This window comes from Phyllobates terribilis, unplaced genomic scaffold (assembly GCF_046119375.1).
Source record: "Phyllobates terribilis strain yellow unplaced genomic scaffold, ASM4611937v1 Scaffold_2__4_contigs__length_985480577, whole genome shotgun sequence".
NCBI classification, from domain to species: Eukaryota; Metazoa; Chordata; class Amphibia; order Anura; family Dendrobatidae; genus Phyllobates; species Phyllobates terribilis.
Genome location: NW_027362762.1, coordinates 75,254,515 through 75,270,861, shown reverse-complemented (window position 1 = coordinate 75,270,861; position 16,347 = coordinate 75,254,515). Strand labels below are relative to the sequence as shown.

General features: G+C 48.7%; 1 protein-coding gene across 1 annotated transcript in view; it reads right to left on the bottom strand.

The window, feature by feature from the left end:
* The window catches only part of ANGPTL5 (angiopoietin like 5), a 109,846-nt gene extending 93,901 nt beyond the window's left edge, over positions 1-15,945 (bottom strand). The window contains exon 1 of the mRNA XM_073669697.1: positions 15,692-15,945. Within this exon, the coding sequence (XP_073525798.1) occupies positions 15,692-15,943 (252 nt within the window). The 5' untranslated portion in view covers positions 15,944-15,945. The remainder of the gene's footprint in view (positions 1-15,691) is intronic.
* Positions 15,946-16,347: the final 402 nt, after the last annotated feature.

Sequence of the window (16,347 nt, the reverse complement as noted above, 5' to 3'; positions counted from 1 at the left end):
GACAAAGATGCTGCAGAGACAAAGATCCTGCAGAGACAAAGATCCTGCAGAGACAAAGATGATGCAGAGACAAAGATGCTGCAGAGACAAAGATGCTGCAGAGACAAAGATGATGCAGAAACAAAGATGCTGCAGAGCCAAAGACGCAGAAACGCAGAAACAAAGACGCTGCAGAGACAAAGACGCTGCAAAGACAAAGATGCTGCAGAGCCAAAGATGCAGAAACGCAGAAACAAAGATGCTGCAGAGACAAAGATGCTGCAGAGCCAAAGATGCTGCAGAGACAAAGATGCTGCAGAGCCAAAGATGCTGCAGAAACAAAGATGCTGCAGAAACAAAGATGCTGCAGAGACAAAGATGCTGCAGAGACAAAGATGCTGCAGAAACAAAGATGCTGCAGAAACAAAGATGCTGCAGAGACAAAGATGCTGCATAGACAAAGATGCTGCAGAAACAAAGATGATGCAGAAACAAAGATCCTGCAGAGACAAAGATGATGCAGAGACAAAGATGCTGCAGAGACAAAGATGCTGCAGAGACAAAGATCCTGCAGAGACAAAGATCCTGCAGAGACAAAGATGATGCAGAGACAAAGATGCTGCAGAGACAAAGATGCTGCAGAGACAAAGATGATGCAGAAACAAAGATGCTGCAGAGCCAAAGACGCAGAAACGCAGAAACAAAGACGCTGCAGAGACAAAGATGCTGCAAAGACAAAGATGCTGCAGAGCCAAAGATGCAGAAACGCAGAAACAAAGATGCTGCAGAGACAAAGATGCTGCAGAGCCAAAGATGCTGCAGAGACAAAGATGCTGCAGAGCCAAAGATGCTGCAGAAACAAAGATGCTGCAGAAACAAAGATGCTGCAGAGACAAAGATGCTGCAGAGACAAAGATGCTGCAGAGACAAAGATGATGCAGAAACAAATATGCAGAAATGCAGAAACAAAGATGCTGCAGAGACAAAGATGCTGCAGAGACAAAGATGCTGCAGAGACAAAGATGCTGCAGAAACAAAGATGCTGCAGAAACAAAGATGCTGCAGAGAAAAGATGCTGCAGAAACAAAGATGCTGCAGAAACAAAGATGTTGCAGAGAAAAAAATGCTGCAGAGACAAAGATGCTGCAAAAACAAAGATGCTGCAGAGACAAAAATGCTGCAGAAACAAAGATGCTGCAGAGACCAAGATGCTGCAAAAACAAAGATGCTGCAGAGACAAAAATGCTGCAGAAACAAAGATGCTGCAGAGACAAAGATGTGGCTGCTTGCAGCATCAGAGGGCACACAATTCGGGCCAGTGGCGCAACCATGATGCCAGTTTGAACAGTCAATCTTCAGGAGCGCACTGCTCCCCAGCAAGCGGAAATCCCTGATACATGTGCTCTTCTATCCAACATAATCTACATTCTCAGTTTCCCCCTTTTAGGACCATTTATAGGGAACCTGTCAGGTGGGATAGTGCCTGTATAACTAAATGCCAGCAGTTCATGGTAGTGGTGCTTTCAGTGAGGCGGCGGACAGCTTTTTAACTCTATTAACCTGCGGATTAACCCTATATTTATAACTATCCGACCCTACAGGTTCTCATTAACTGCATAGCGAGACATTTTGTTATGCAATCCAAGCAATCTCTAAATATCATGAGAATTGTCATAAAGAATTAGTAGGATTACTCTTGGTGGACTATCTTTAAAGGGAATGTGTCTCCCCCTGGGAGACATCAGACCTCTACTATGGACATACATGGTATAGAAAAGTAAATCTATACATACCTGTATGGCCCATAGTAGAGGTCTGATTGCAGAGAAATCTGGTTTTATAAAGACTGTTTTCCAGAGGCTTGGTGTCCGGGGGACGCCAAGCAAACCCCTCCTATCTGTTTACTATTCCCCTAAATCACCACCTCTGTGCTAAATTACAATACCCCCCTCTCCCCTGCACGTCACAGGCCCTGTGACGTGCCCTGCTCTGCCTCCCCTCCCGCGCATGCGCAGAGCACCGCTCCCATGGAGCGCGCTTTGTTTCCCTCCGGCCCCGTTTGGCTGCGCCGCAGCCTTGTATTGCGCAGGCGACGGTGAGTCAGAGACTTCTGCTCCGCTGGAAGTACGCAGTCAAACGGGGCCGGAAGCAAGCTTTGCGAATGTGCGGGAGGGGAGGCAGAGCAGGGCACATCACAGGGCCCCATGACGTGCAGGGGAGGGGGGGGGGTATTGTAATTTAGCAGAGAGGCGGTGATTTAGGGGAATAGTAAGCAGACAGGAGGGGTTTGCTTGGCGTCCGGGGGAAGCCAAGCCTCTGGAAAACAGACTTTATGAAACCAGATTTCTCTGCAATCAAACCTCTACTATGGGCCATACAGGTAAGTATAGATTTACTTTTCTATACCCTGTATGGCCATAGTAGAGGTCTGAAATCGCCCAGGGGGTGACAGATTCCCTTTAAGCAAATCATGTGCAATTTTTTTAAATGCTTCCATGCAAGGATTTGGTAGCAATTTTCAAAAATCACATTATAAACCGGACAACCCGTTTGTCCATTTTTTACTGTTTAATAAATAGGAGAAGGATTGAATTAACTTTTTTTTTTTTGCATATGAGAAAAATGGGTGCCACACTGATGGGAAAAATGAATGCAGGGACAATAAAACAGATGGAAATTGGATCCAACACACTGATGAACGCACACAAAAAATCTCTTAATAAGCCCTAAGGCTGGTGGTACACGGAGACTGTATGATGTATGGCTAGAAATACAGTAGATCGCTCCAGTAAAGTCTAGGTGTAGCAGCACCTTATAGAATCCTATTAGTGTCTTCGGTTTCTATATGCCATCTATGTACCAGACAGATGCAGGATTCCTAATAGACAAGCGTTACGTCCTAATTCCACTTTGTAGCTTGAGGAATGAAAATGTTCCAGCTTCTGAGTTAATGGATTTAGCAGTCAGTCAGCAAAGCAGGAAGGTCGTCATCACCGGCTAGGTGTCTACTTCAGCTGTCCTTAGTTTCCATGGGTTTAGGCCACCAGTATAATAATGTCATTGTGTAAAGACTTTGTATGTCAGATAATGGGGCTATACTGTAACTTCATTAATCTACTTGTTAGAAGGATCCCTTAACAATAAGCTGATCACAGGTTGTCCTGCTGCTGGGATCACTGGCAATCTGTCACGCCAATGCCGGCATCCCTGCATGGTCCATCTCCCTCTTCCAAACAGGGACGCCGACATACTCACCGCCCCGGTCGTACGGCAGTGTCACTGTTCCCTGCTGTGGCTTCTTTCCAGGGGCGGACCTACCGCCCGTGCAGCCCGTTCATTGAACGGGGGCCCCGAGGGAGAGGGGGCCCCTCCAGCCTCTAACAGGGCCGCCATCAGGGAATGACTGTCCTGACTGTAGTATGGGGCACGGCCGGTCGGGGCCCCCTCGGAGCCCCGTTGGGGCCCCCCTCTTGTGCGTCTCCTCATGGGGCCCCCGCAGGGCCGGCATCAGCACCCGGGAAAATGCCGGGGCCCTGAGCAGGCGGGGGGGGGCCCTCACCGTCGGGCACCCCGCGCGCTATGGGACCAGTGAGCGGAGGAGAGCGGTGTCAGCGCCCGCCCCCCCCCCCCCCCCCCCGCTTGCTCAGGGCCCCGGCACCCGACACACTACTTACCCCTCCACATGCCTCCGCAGCAGCTCCTGCATCCTCCGCGGCTTCTACACTGTGACGTCTCAGGTCAGAGGGCGCGGTGACGTCTTCACACCGCGCTTTCTCCTGAGCAGTCACAGCGCAGAGAGGGATGAGGCCGGCAACGCTGGAGTCTGGAGCAGCGGCAGCAGGTGAGACGTGAGGTGAGTATTTGATTTTTTTTTATTGTATGGAGGCCTGTGGCAGTATAAGGGAGGGGGGGTGAGGTGGGTGTGGGTGACATCCTGCATGGGGCATTATAGGGGGGGTGACATCCTGCATGGGGCATTATAAGGGAGGGGGTGTGTGTGACATCCTGCATGAGGCATTATAAGGGAGGGGGTGTGTGTGACATCCTGCATGGGGCATTATAAGAGAGGAGGGGTGACATCCTGCATGGGGCATTATAAGGGAGGGGGTGTGTGTGACATCCTGCATGGGGCATTATAAGGGAGGGGGTGTGTGTGACATCCTGCATGGGGCATTATAAGGAAGGAGGGTGTGTGTCATCCTGCATGGGGCATTATAAGGGGGGGTGACATCCTATATGGAGGGGAACAGCCTGCATGGGGCATTATGTGGGGGGAACAGCCTGCATGGAGCGTTATGTGTGGGGAACAGCCTGCATGGAGCGTTATATGGGGGCCAGAATTCTGTATGGGGCGTTATATGGGGGCCAGTATCCGGCATGGAGCGTTATATGGGGGCCAGTATCCTGCATGGAGCGTTATATGGGGGCCAATATTCTGTATGGAGCGTTATATGGGGGCCAGTATCCTGTATGGAGCGTTATATGGGGGCCAGTATTCCGTATGGAGCGTTATATGGGGGCCAGTATCCTGTATGGAGTGTTATATGGGGGCCAGTATTCCGTATGGAGCGTTACATGGGGGCCAGTATTCTGTATGGAGCATTTTATGGGGGCCAGTATTCTGTATGGAGCATTATATGGGGGCCAGTATCCTGTATGGAGCGTTATATGGGGGCCAGTATTCTGTATGGAGCATTTTATGGGGGCCAGTATTCTGTATGGAGCATTATATGGGGGGCAGTATCCTGTATGGAGCGTTATATGGGGGCCAGTATCCTGTATGGAGCATTTTATGGGGGCCAGTATTCTGTATGGAGCATTTTATGGGGGCCAGTCTCCTGTATGGAGAATTTTATGGGGGCCAGTATACTGTGTGGAGCGATTTGCTGGTTTCTGAGCTAATGTGGAATTTACAATAAATATCACTCATGTAATGTAAGAAGTGAAATCTTTGCATTGCACTATATATATGTAGCGCCCCAAGGGTTCGGTTGCTACAGGGGTATTGCACCTCAACCAGAGGTGTGATATTCCACTCCCAGGTAAGGATGGAGTGTGGACCAGGGCTCAGTTAGCTGCATACACACACACACCCCATTTCCGGGGGACAGCTCAACGGTGCTCCCATTTATGCAGGCACGACTGACTATGTCCTCGGACAGCTCGACGGTGCTCCCATTTATGCAGGCACAACTGACCATGTCCCTGGCTGGAGTGGGGAGGGGGGAGAGAACCCAGTGATGTAGGAGCAGTAGGGGACGGTTTCTGGAGCATAGGAAGGAGCTCATTGGGTGCAGGTCACCTGAGCTCAGGGACAGAGAAACAGATAAAAGGTGGGAGCCATCTTTAGAGTGAGGTTCAGTGGAGAAGTACAGTCAGTGAGAGCTGACAGGGAGCTGCGGCTCGGCCTGAGCTCAGCTCCACGAGACAGGCCTAGAGAGAAGGCCGGGGCCAGAGAGGAGAAGAGGAGAAGGAAGGAAAGAGAAGAGACAGAGGAGTAGAAAGGCTCCAGAAACAAGAAGGCAGAAGGGACCCTAAGAGAGCAGAACGGACAGCAACCGTTGCAAACCCGTGTTATATCGGGTGAAGGGTCAGGCCGTGGAAGGGTACCGGATTCCCAAGTTGGTGGAGGTAAATCATCCCTCAGCCAAGAACCGGAGGTCGTGATCATTTATTGGTGCGACCCCGTGCTACACCCGCTAGGAAGGCACCACATAGGGTCAGGGAAACTGGCGCCAAGTTTTACCAGAGAAGGCCTGAGGCAGCCGGACAGAAGCGTGGTCACTGGTGGGGCACGAGAGGCCAGAGAAAGGATAGAAGGGGGTCCTGTGCCATACTCCTGAATTGCCTGGGGGTTGACCGAGCCCCTCACCTGGTGGACGCAGCACAGCTTGGGCAGTCATTGCTGACAGAAGTGACTTGGAAAACAACTGTGAGTAAAAGGCCTGAACTGCACCATTAGACTCTGTGTGATTTATGCTGCGCCTGCACCATCACCCCCAGCATCCTCCTACATTGCCCTGAGGCTACACTCTTCCCATGGGGAGTCATCCTATTCCTGTGCTGCACACCAACATCAGCCTCAGCGGTCTGCCTTGCAGCGGCGGTCATCCCTGACCGCAATCCACGGGTGGAGTAGTCGGACATTCAAAACACTGATAAATAGACTGCCACAATTTGGTCTGACCACCCTGAGCCACGGGATCGGGTTGCCACTACTACCCCCAGCATCGTACAGAAGCCCGGTTCCGGGTACCCCACGGCACAGGGGGCGAGTCAGCTTTGGCGTAGTCGGCAGGATTGTGACCAACCCGCCACAAACGGGTGTTGCGTGCCTGAAAAGAGACTGTTTCACTGTATTAAAAATGGCGCCCGCCCCAGAAGAACGGACGCCATAATGTGCGTGCCAAAAGACAACAGGAAGCCACCTCCCATCGTGGGTCAGGTCCCAGAATGGTGCCAAAGAAGGAGCCCACCCCCAACAGCCATGAGTGCGGCTGTAGAGATGTCCATCAAGGTGGGGGGGCTGCCCCTGAGAGTGATTGTCAACAGATTGCCCCAGGACCACCCCCAACAGGGGCGGAAAGAGAAGAAAACCGTGGGGCAGGGTGTGGTTTGGATCAGTCTCACCAGATCACACCCGGAGATGGAGAGGAGCGCCAACTCCAGCACCCTGGCAAGCGGCTTGCTGCAGGCCGAGGCGTCCCCGTACAGCCTCACGGAGCTGATGGGTCAGCTCCCCGCAGAAGACTCTGAGTTCCTGCGGACTGCGCTGGAGGAGCTGGACCGGAGGATGGTCCGAACGCAGAGGGACGTCATCGCCGGATGGAGGGAAGAGATGGCCTGGCGGGTCGCGACCCGTTTGCAAGAGACACTGCCAGCACCCGGCAGTGCGCCTGCTCCCGAAGACAGAGAGAGGAGACCAGAGGCCGAGAACAGCGCTGCCGCGGAGGCAGGTAAGGCGGACGCCCATGCCCCGGGTCCTGACGCCGCAAGCTTACCCCTGGATCCCGCCGCGGAGCCAGAAGTCCCGGGAGCCGCTGCAGCTTCCACGCTCCCGCCGCAAACACCTGGGCTGCAAGCCGCGGAGACCGCCGCTGAACCACGCCCCCCGTTGTGCCTCCTGACCCCAGACGTGACCGAGAGCAGCCCGCTCAGGCCTGGTCGCAAGGCCTGGTGCCCTCAAGCACCTGTCGCCCGTTGGCGCCCCCGATCTCGAAACCACCACCCCTGGGCGCGGACCTGTATGCCCAACTGACCGGTCCGGATGGAGAGCCAGTCCCCGTACCAGAGGGATGGGTTCACCCCAGTCTGCGGAAAAACCTGCCCGCAAAGGCCGAGGCCCCGCTCGCTCCCCTCTTGCCCTTACCACAGCCAGTCACCGTCTCTCAGTTCTTGGAGGAAGAGGTCCAGGTAGGATGGGACCAAACCGGGGAGGATGTGATGGGGTTTGCCCAGGAGACACGGATGGCCGCAGTCCGCAGGCGGGAGATCTGTGAGCAGCTTGCGAAGGAGGAGCGGGCACGGCACCGGAAGAGGGAGCAGTTGCAGGCCCGAAGCGCGGAGGAGAAGACGCGCACCCGCCGAAACCCCCATGCAGCACGCGGTCCTAAAACAGCTGGGACCGTGGTGAAGTTCCACCAGGCGAAAGGGTGGGGGTTCATTCGGGACTCTGCCACCGCCACAGACATCCATGTTGACAGGAGGGATGTGGAGGGTCACCTGCCAGCGGGACACCCGAAGCGGGATTTATTCCCGGGAGATCGAGTGTTCTACACCAGGCACAGGGGTCTGCGGGGGTGGTACGCCCTTAACATCCCGAGGGTGGAGGAGGAACAGTACCAGGAGCATTGCTACCCAGATGACCCGGACGGGTCTGAAGAGTATGAGGAGGAAGAAGGAGCATCAGGAGGATACCGCTACTGATGAGCGGCAACGAGCAAGTGTGAGTAGTTACCCGACAGGGTACAAGGAACTGTTTTTGTTGCCCCCATTGGGACTGTTGCCCGTTCAAAGTTAACCCCCAAGTCACCTGGCTGAGAACTGAGAGCAGCCATCCCTCTTCCCTACCTGGCTGAGGACTGAGAGCAGCCATTCCCCTTTCCCATCCGGTTGAGAACTGGGAGCGGCCGACCCCTGTAAATAGTTGCGCTTCTTAAAGCGCCCCCTATTGGTTTTATAAAAGTACTGCAACGTCTACCTCTGGACAAAAACTCGTTTGGCGTGGCCGAAGGTGGGGTCCAACTACCGGATCACCTACGCCCTGCAGCCACCCCAGGGCCTATGTTGAGGGTTTACGAACGGGTCCCTCATGTTTGTGTTTATAAGTTTGCATTTTGTAGAAAGATGGACGCCTGGTTGCAGAGTGCGCTGTGACCAGTTAACAAAAGTTTTACATGAAAAATGTTTACAAGAAAAATGTTTTATATGTGATAGATGTGATTATAAAAGTGAAAAGAGTTTTATACTGTTTTATATATGTGAAGAAAGTCTTAAAATAACTGCTGAAAGAGAAAATGTGCTAGTAAAGTTAAAAGAGAAGAATTGCCTCCCATAAAGGGATGAGTTATAATGGTTTATAATCTTATATGTGAATGCATTCTAAAAACTTGCATGTTTTTGAATTGTCTTTTGCTTTGTTCCAGCCCGAGGACGTGCTGTGGTTTACCAGGGGGGAATGTAGCGCCCCAAGGGTTCGGTTGCTACAGGGGTATTGCACCTCAACCAGAGGTGTGATATTCTACTCCCAGGTAAGGATGGAGTGTGGACCAGGGCTCAGTTAGCTGCATACACACACACACCCCATTTCCGGGGGACAGTTCGACGGTGCTCCCATTTATGCAGGCACGACTGACTATGTCCTCGGACAGCTCGACGGTGCTCCCATTTATGCAGGCACAACTGACCATGTCCCTGGCTGGAGTGGGGAGGGGGGAGAGAACCCAGTGATGTAGGAGCAGTAGGGGACGGTTTCTGGAGCATAGGAAGGAGCTCATTGGGTGTAGGTCACCTGAGCTCAGGGACAGAGAAACAGATAAAAGGTGGGAGCCATCTTTAGAGTGAGGTTCAGTGGAGAAGTACAGTCAGTGAGAGCTGACAGGGAGCTGCGGCTCGGCCTGAGCTCAGCTACACGAGGCAGGCCTAGAGAGAAGGCCGGGGCCAGAGAGGAGAAGAGGAGAAGGAGAAGGAAGGAAATAGAAGAGACAGAGGAGTAGAAAGGCTCCAGAAACAAGAAGGCAGAAGGGACCCTAAGAGAGCAGAACGGACAGCAACCATTGCAAACCTGCGTTATATCGGGTGAAGGGTCAGGCCGTGGAAGGGTACCGGATTCCCAAGTTGGTGGAGGTAAATCATCCCTCAGCCAAGAACCGGAGGTCGTAATCATTTATTGGTGCGACCCCGTGCTACACCCACTAGGAAGGCACCACATAGGGTCAGGGAAACTGGCGCCAAGTTTTACCAGAGAATGTCCGAGGCAGCCGGACAGAAGCGTGGTCACTGGTGGGGCACGAGAGGCCAGAGAAAGGATAGAAGGGGGTCCTGTGCCATACTCCTGAATTGCCTGGGGGTTGACCGAGCCCCTCACCTGGTGGACGCAGCACGGCTTGGGCAGTCATTGCTGACAGAAGTGACTTGGAAAACAACTGTGAGTAAAAGGCCTGAACTGCACCATTAGACTCTGTGTGATTTATGCTGCGCCTGCACCATCACCCCCAGCATCCTATTACACTGCCCTGAGGCTACACTCTTCCCGTGGGGAGTCATCCTATCCCTGTGCTGCACACCAACATCAGCCTCAGCGGTCTGCCTTGCAGCGGCGGTCATCCCTGACCGCAATCCACGGGTGGCGTAGTCGGACATTCAAAACACTGATAAATAGACTGCTACAATTGGATCTGACCACCCTGAGCCACGGGATCGGGTTGCCACTACTACCCCCAGCATCGTACAGAAGCCCAGTTCCGGGTACCCCACGGCCCAGGGGGCGAGTCATATATATTTCTCTTCGGTATCTGTGCATCATGAATCGTGGTATGTGTTAAAGGGGCCCACTGAGACTCTTTCGCCCGGGGCACACAAAAACCTGGAGCCGGCCCTGGGCCCCCGGCCCCATGCTGAGCGCTAAGCGCCGGGACATCTCAGCACTGCTTTCCTCTGTGTACTAGCGCAGTGCTGCTGCGGCAGCGCCTTCATGATTCCCCTGACTTCCGGTCATGTGACGGCACCGTCACATGGCCGGAAGTCAGGAGAACCTGGTGGCAGCGACGTGGACGAGCGCCAGGATTCTGCAGGGATCGCATGGTGGTAAGTATAACAAGTTTTATTTTTTTTAAATACAATTAATTAACTAGGAGTGGGGGGAATCAGAGATGAACGGGGGGATGAGAGATGCACGGGGGGGATGAGATGCACATGGGGGGGATGAGAGATGCACGGGGGGGATGAGAGATGCACGGGGGGGATGAGATGCACGGGGGGGATGAGATGCACGAGGGGGATGAGAGATGCACATGGGGGGATGAGAGCTGCACATGGGGGGATGAGAGATGCACATGGGGGGATGAGAGCTGCGCGGGGGGGATGAGAGCTGCACATGGGGGGGATGAGAGCTGCACATGGGGGGGATGAGAGCTGCACATGGGGGGGTTATGTTTACATAACTTTGTTGCCCTATGAAGGGCGGGGGGGGGGGCAAAAATTTCTTGCACAGGGGCCCACTAAAGTCTGTGTCCGCCCCTGCTTCTTTCTTCCCTGGGCCTGCGCACGCCACACAGGTCTCCCGGTGGTGCACCTGGGGGCAGCGCGCACACTTTGGAAATGCCCCCAGCCAATAGCTGGGAGGCATCAGGTATATAAGGCATCCTCCCAGTAGGGAGGTGTCTGAGCAACCCCTGTAATTTCCCTAATCAGTGTGTGAGCAACTAGTGTGTTGAACCGGAACCTATTTCTGAAACCGTTGTTGTCTGTACTAGAACCTGTTCCTGAACCCGAGTTGTCTGAACCAGAACCTGTTCCTGATGCTGCTTCAGCGGTACATGTGCCTGAAACAGTTTTGGCAGTACCTGAGCCTGCAGCCAGTCTGGCAGTACCTGAACCAGTACCAGTGTCCATCCTATCTTATGTTCCAGAATCTGCACTGTCTGAACCAGAACCAGTATCCAAATCCTGTCCTGCTAGTGACTCCGAGTCCATGTCCAAGACTGTGATCCTGAGCCTTGGGGTCGGCTGCTGCAGTGCCCAGGAGTGGTACCTGGTGGCTACCTGCAGTGCAAGCCTAACTCCACCAGTAGGAGCTCTAGTGAACACCAGGTAGCCGCTTAGTCATGTCCCTCCTGGGTAAGCCCGGCTTGTAGCACAGTGGGTCCACGATCTACATGTGTGACACAATCAGCAGTGATTTGGGGGAACATCTGACATTAAGGCCCACCATACACCTTAGATGGCTGTCAGCTGAACTTTGGTTCGTCCGGCAGCTATCTCGACCGTCTCTCCCATTCACAGGAGCGCTCACTGTGCCGAGCACTCCTGTGTTATCCATAAGAGAGCCAATGTTAGACAAATGATGATCGAGTGAGCTTAGGATCCGGTTTGTTCAATTTCAAACTGCAGATCTTTTTGTTCTCCCTGAGACAAGCTGCTGCCAAAGATGTCTGGCAGTGACTCTCTTACAGAGGACACAGGAGTGCTCGGCAGACATCCCTGGTGGCTTGTCTCAGGGAGAACAAAAGGATTTCCAGTTTGAAATTGGACAAACCGGATCCTAAACTCCCTCGATCATCATTTGTCTAACACATTAGTCTCATATGTGCGGGGTCTTAACTGTTCAAATCCCCTGCACATGAGAAATGAGGCATTACACAGGTCCCACTAAAATCAGCTGGATAGCCAAATAGTTCACAGATGTGACTGGTCGACTAGAATGTGTCACTGATAAAAAGGGGTCTTGAACAAGGGACCCCTTCTATCAGCTCAGAATTACAGCTTTGAAAATTAGTTTTTGTAACGGAAAAAAACTTTTTATAACAAATACATAAAAAAATCAGAGCAGTTTCTACAATATCATAGCAGGCATTTATGGTATTTTTAGTAGAATTAGAGCTCCCGGATCTTCTGCTCTAGCCCCTGGGTTTGGAGATGAGGTGGCACATTTGCACCTGCACTTGAATTTCGTATCTGCCATAGAAATGAATGAATAAAGCTGCGCATGCACGAATACCTGTCCAGTCGGAACGCCGTTTCCTGCGGACCTGCCATAATTGTCTGTGATGAGACAACCTTTTTAAGAAAGGCTGTGTCCATTGTATAATGAATTCTAAATGTGTCAATCTCTGGCAATGGCATTTAAATGGTTATGATGGGCACTACCACTCATTCGGCCACCCATCGTTTCCCCTTGCAATGAGATTGTGGGGTGCTGGTGGGTTACATGGCAGCCGGGGGGCTTCTGAAGGCCCCCTTTGCTGAAACCTAGAAACTCCTGTGAAGCCCAGCCACAGGCTACACTTCATAGGACAAGTGATTTCTCCCACGTACTGTTCTCCAGTTTCCTCCCACACTCCAAAGACATACTGATAGGGGATCTAGATTGTGAGCTCCAATGGGGACAGTGATGATAATGTCTGTAAAGCGCTGTCGAATATGATAGCACGATATAACAAACGCATAATAATACTGCAATACCGCAGTACGATGCAAATCATTGTAGCTTCAAGACCTCTAATGAGGTTAAAAATAAGTGTAAATTAAAAAAAAAATTGTAAAATATTAAGAAAAATTAACAAAATTATAAAACTTCAATCACCCTGCCTTTCCCCAGTTTAAAAAAATATAAAAATGTGGCTAATTTTATCCACGAAAACATAACAATATATAACTCTTAAAAAGGATATTGACTTTAAGGGTTGCTACTTCCAGTAGGTGGCACTAGAGTTCTAGTTCCTCTCTGAAGAGGCTATTTGCATATTTAATTTCCCAGAGGAGCACCACATGGCCTATAAATCTCCTTACACCAACTTGGCTCTTAGCTCCAAACATTGCATGTATCCCCATTGCATGTATTTTCTCTTTTTATGGTACAGTATGTCCCTTAATGAATATATGCAGTTTATCTAGTTACTTATCAATTTCTTTGTCTATTTGATATATACCTGCTATATCCCATTTTCATATTATTATTCCACTGAGAACATAGTGTTTTTTATTAACCCCTTCCACACATATGTTATTTTGATATGTTTTCTTATTTCTATGTGTATCACTCCCCACTTAATATGGTTTTTAACTTTATGTATTATTACAATTTACATTTTTTATGATATACGTCCTCATTGTGGTCATTCACTCTTTTGGTGCAGCCTATTGTCATAACGGTAATGAGCTGAAGAATCATGATGATGGTCATTTTTACAGCACTCTGAACTCCGTAAACAGCTAAACCCCCCAAAAAACAATAGAGGTACTGCATTTTTTTATAAAAAAAAAAATCCAATTTTTCAGTGGCAAAAATAAATAGTATCATTCAAGATTCCAACTTTACAGAGAAATAATAAAGTTATGGCTCTTAGAAAAAAAAGGAGAAGGAAAAAGCGAAAGCGCAAAAACAGAAAATCGCTCAGTCATAAAAGAGGTTAATAAATACATACGTCATGTAGGAGCAAACAACATAAAAAAGTACTGCAGCTACTGCAAATATTAAAGGGGATGTTACTCCAACTCTCACTGTGACTGCAGAGGTAGCCATGAATTTGCACTTGCATTCGCATTTCAGAACTCCCATAGAAGTGAATGGATAAAGCCGCGCATGCACCCCTCTAATCGAAACGCCATACCGCATGAATACGCAATAAATCTTTGCCCCTTTAAGAACACTATGCCCATAACAGGTAAATGAGGCACTGCTACACGTCTATGACTGTTATTGATAATGACATAGATGTGTATTTTAGTTTTACAGATATGGAAGAAGTACTATTGACTCATATCAGTATCAGGGCAGGATCATAGTCCATGGAGACCACAGGACTACAAAAAAAAATATTGGAGATGAATGTTTTAGAAAGAAAAGGAAGTAAAACATGATGAAATCATAGCTATAATAGCAAAAAAAAGGGTCGACCACACAAACAATAGAACCCTTCTGTGTCCAAAAATAAGGCTAAATGTGACGGCAATGTCCAAAAATTATTTCATCGGCAAAATAATACTGATATATACTACCTAAATAAAAGTGCCAATATAACAGTACTCACATCCTGGATTTCCAAAATTGCTAGTGTAATCTGTATGTCTATTAATACGGCCATAATGCAGTGCTAAATGTGACTGCAATCTCCAAAAATTATTTCATGTGCAAAATAATATAAAAATAATACTGATATATACTATCTAAATAACAGTGCCAATATAACAGTATCCACATCCTGGATTTCCAAAATTTCTAGCGTAATCTGTATGTCTATTAATACGGCCATAATGCAGTGCTAAAGGTGACCACAATGTCCAAAAATGATTTCATGTGCAAAATAATATAAAAATAATACTGATATATACCTAAATAAAAGTGCCAATATAACAGCACTCACATCCTGTACTTCCAAAATTGCTAGCGTAATCTGTATGTCTATTAATAAGGCCATCATGCAGTGCTAAATGTGACCACAATGTCCAAAAATTATTTCACGTGCAAAATAATATAAAGAAAATACTGATATATACTGCCTAAATAAAAGTGCCAATATAACAGTACCCACATCCTGGATTTCCAACCTTGCAAGCCTAATTTGAGAAGCTAGTAGCTAGTTTTTGCCATGGAGTCATGTAGAGGACCCATAAATGGTTGAGACCCTGGGGCATTGCCCTCTAAGGCTATGTTCACACATCATGGTTTTTTTGGCGTCAATTTTCTGCACTGCAGCAAAACCTGATTTTCAAGGGCATTTTATTCAGGATTTTTCTTGCAGTTTTGGTGCTTTTTTGATGCGTTTTTTCAGCATTTTTTTCACTGTCCTTCTGTCTCTTTTTGTGGATGTACATAAAGTTCTGTGGAAAAAAAAAGAACCCCATTCTATTTTGGCATCAAAAACGCTGATACAAATTTTGATGTGTTTTTGATGCATTTTTTTCACCACCCATTTCTTCTTATGGGTGAAAAAAATGCTGAAAAAACTCTGAAAGAAGTGACATGTTCTATTTTCCCAAAAAACATGCAAGGCACAAAATCCTGAACAAAAAAAAATCATGATGTGTGAACCGAGAATTCTGGTTTCTCATAGACTTTCCTGGTACTGCAAAAGGCAGCTGAAAATTAGCATAAAAAACTGAATCTGAAAAATGCTGAAATAAACATGCTGTGTGAACATAGCCTTAAGGTGTGTGCATATATTGGCTTCTATATACTGTATGATCATGTATGTCTATGAAGATACAGCTTTTACAAATCTACATAACTTTATGTGCTTGCTTATGACATGACTCCTTTAAACGTGATGATGTGGAATTAATGGTGCTATATAAGAGAGGAAAATAAATAAATAAGCCATATTTATGACTACAGAGAATCCCTTTAAGATTTTCAATAATATACTTTTTATTAAGGACTTTTTTACAAAACAAGGGAAAAGGGAAATAAAACCTTGAAGATTTTCTGCACGTATCTGTGCTGACTTGCAGAATAAGTTATTAGTTTTGCGCACAGGAGATCAGATGGTCTTACCTTTGCGGAGGGGATGGAATATTCCTTGGTCATTGTGCTTTCTCCTCTATGGAAAACAAGGTGGCAGAAGATCAGTGCAGCGGCATACAGGCGCATCATCTTCTTCTTTTTATTTGAAGAGATGCAAAACACTTGAGGAACCTTCAGATTTCCTTCTGAAAACCCAGCAGACCGCAGATGCTGGAGAAGATGAAGGTTGCTGGATAGAGAGCTGTAGAAGTAACGCCAGCTCTCCCGCCTGGATCCAATCATGGCCATAAAAAAATAAAAAAAAGTCTCTCGAGCGAAACTCACAGCTAATTTTGAATCTGAAAAGAAGGCACTTGTTCTTAATTAGAGCGATTCGGTAAACGACAGCTTTAATGTCATTGCATTCAGCAGCTAAAATAAAGGAAACACAAAAGTGATCGTCTTCTTCTTTTACTGTATAATGTGTCACAGTTATATCTGTTTCACATGCTGCCACCCTGCCACTGTCTTGTCACCCAGCTTTTCCACACTAATGAATAACAAACGTATCTATTTACTTATTTACATTGTGTTCTATCTAATAGGAATTGTCTGGGAAAGCTGGGTGACAGTCATTGTTACCATTACAGAGGACTTGTCACCGAGCTCTTCGAAGTCTATGCAAAGCAAATCTCTCTAGCTACTCA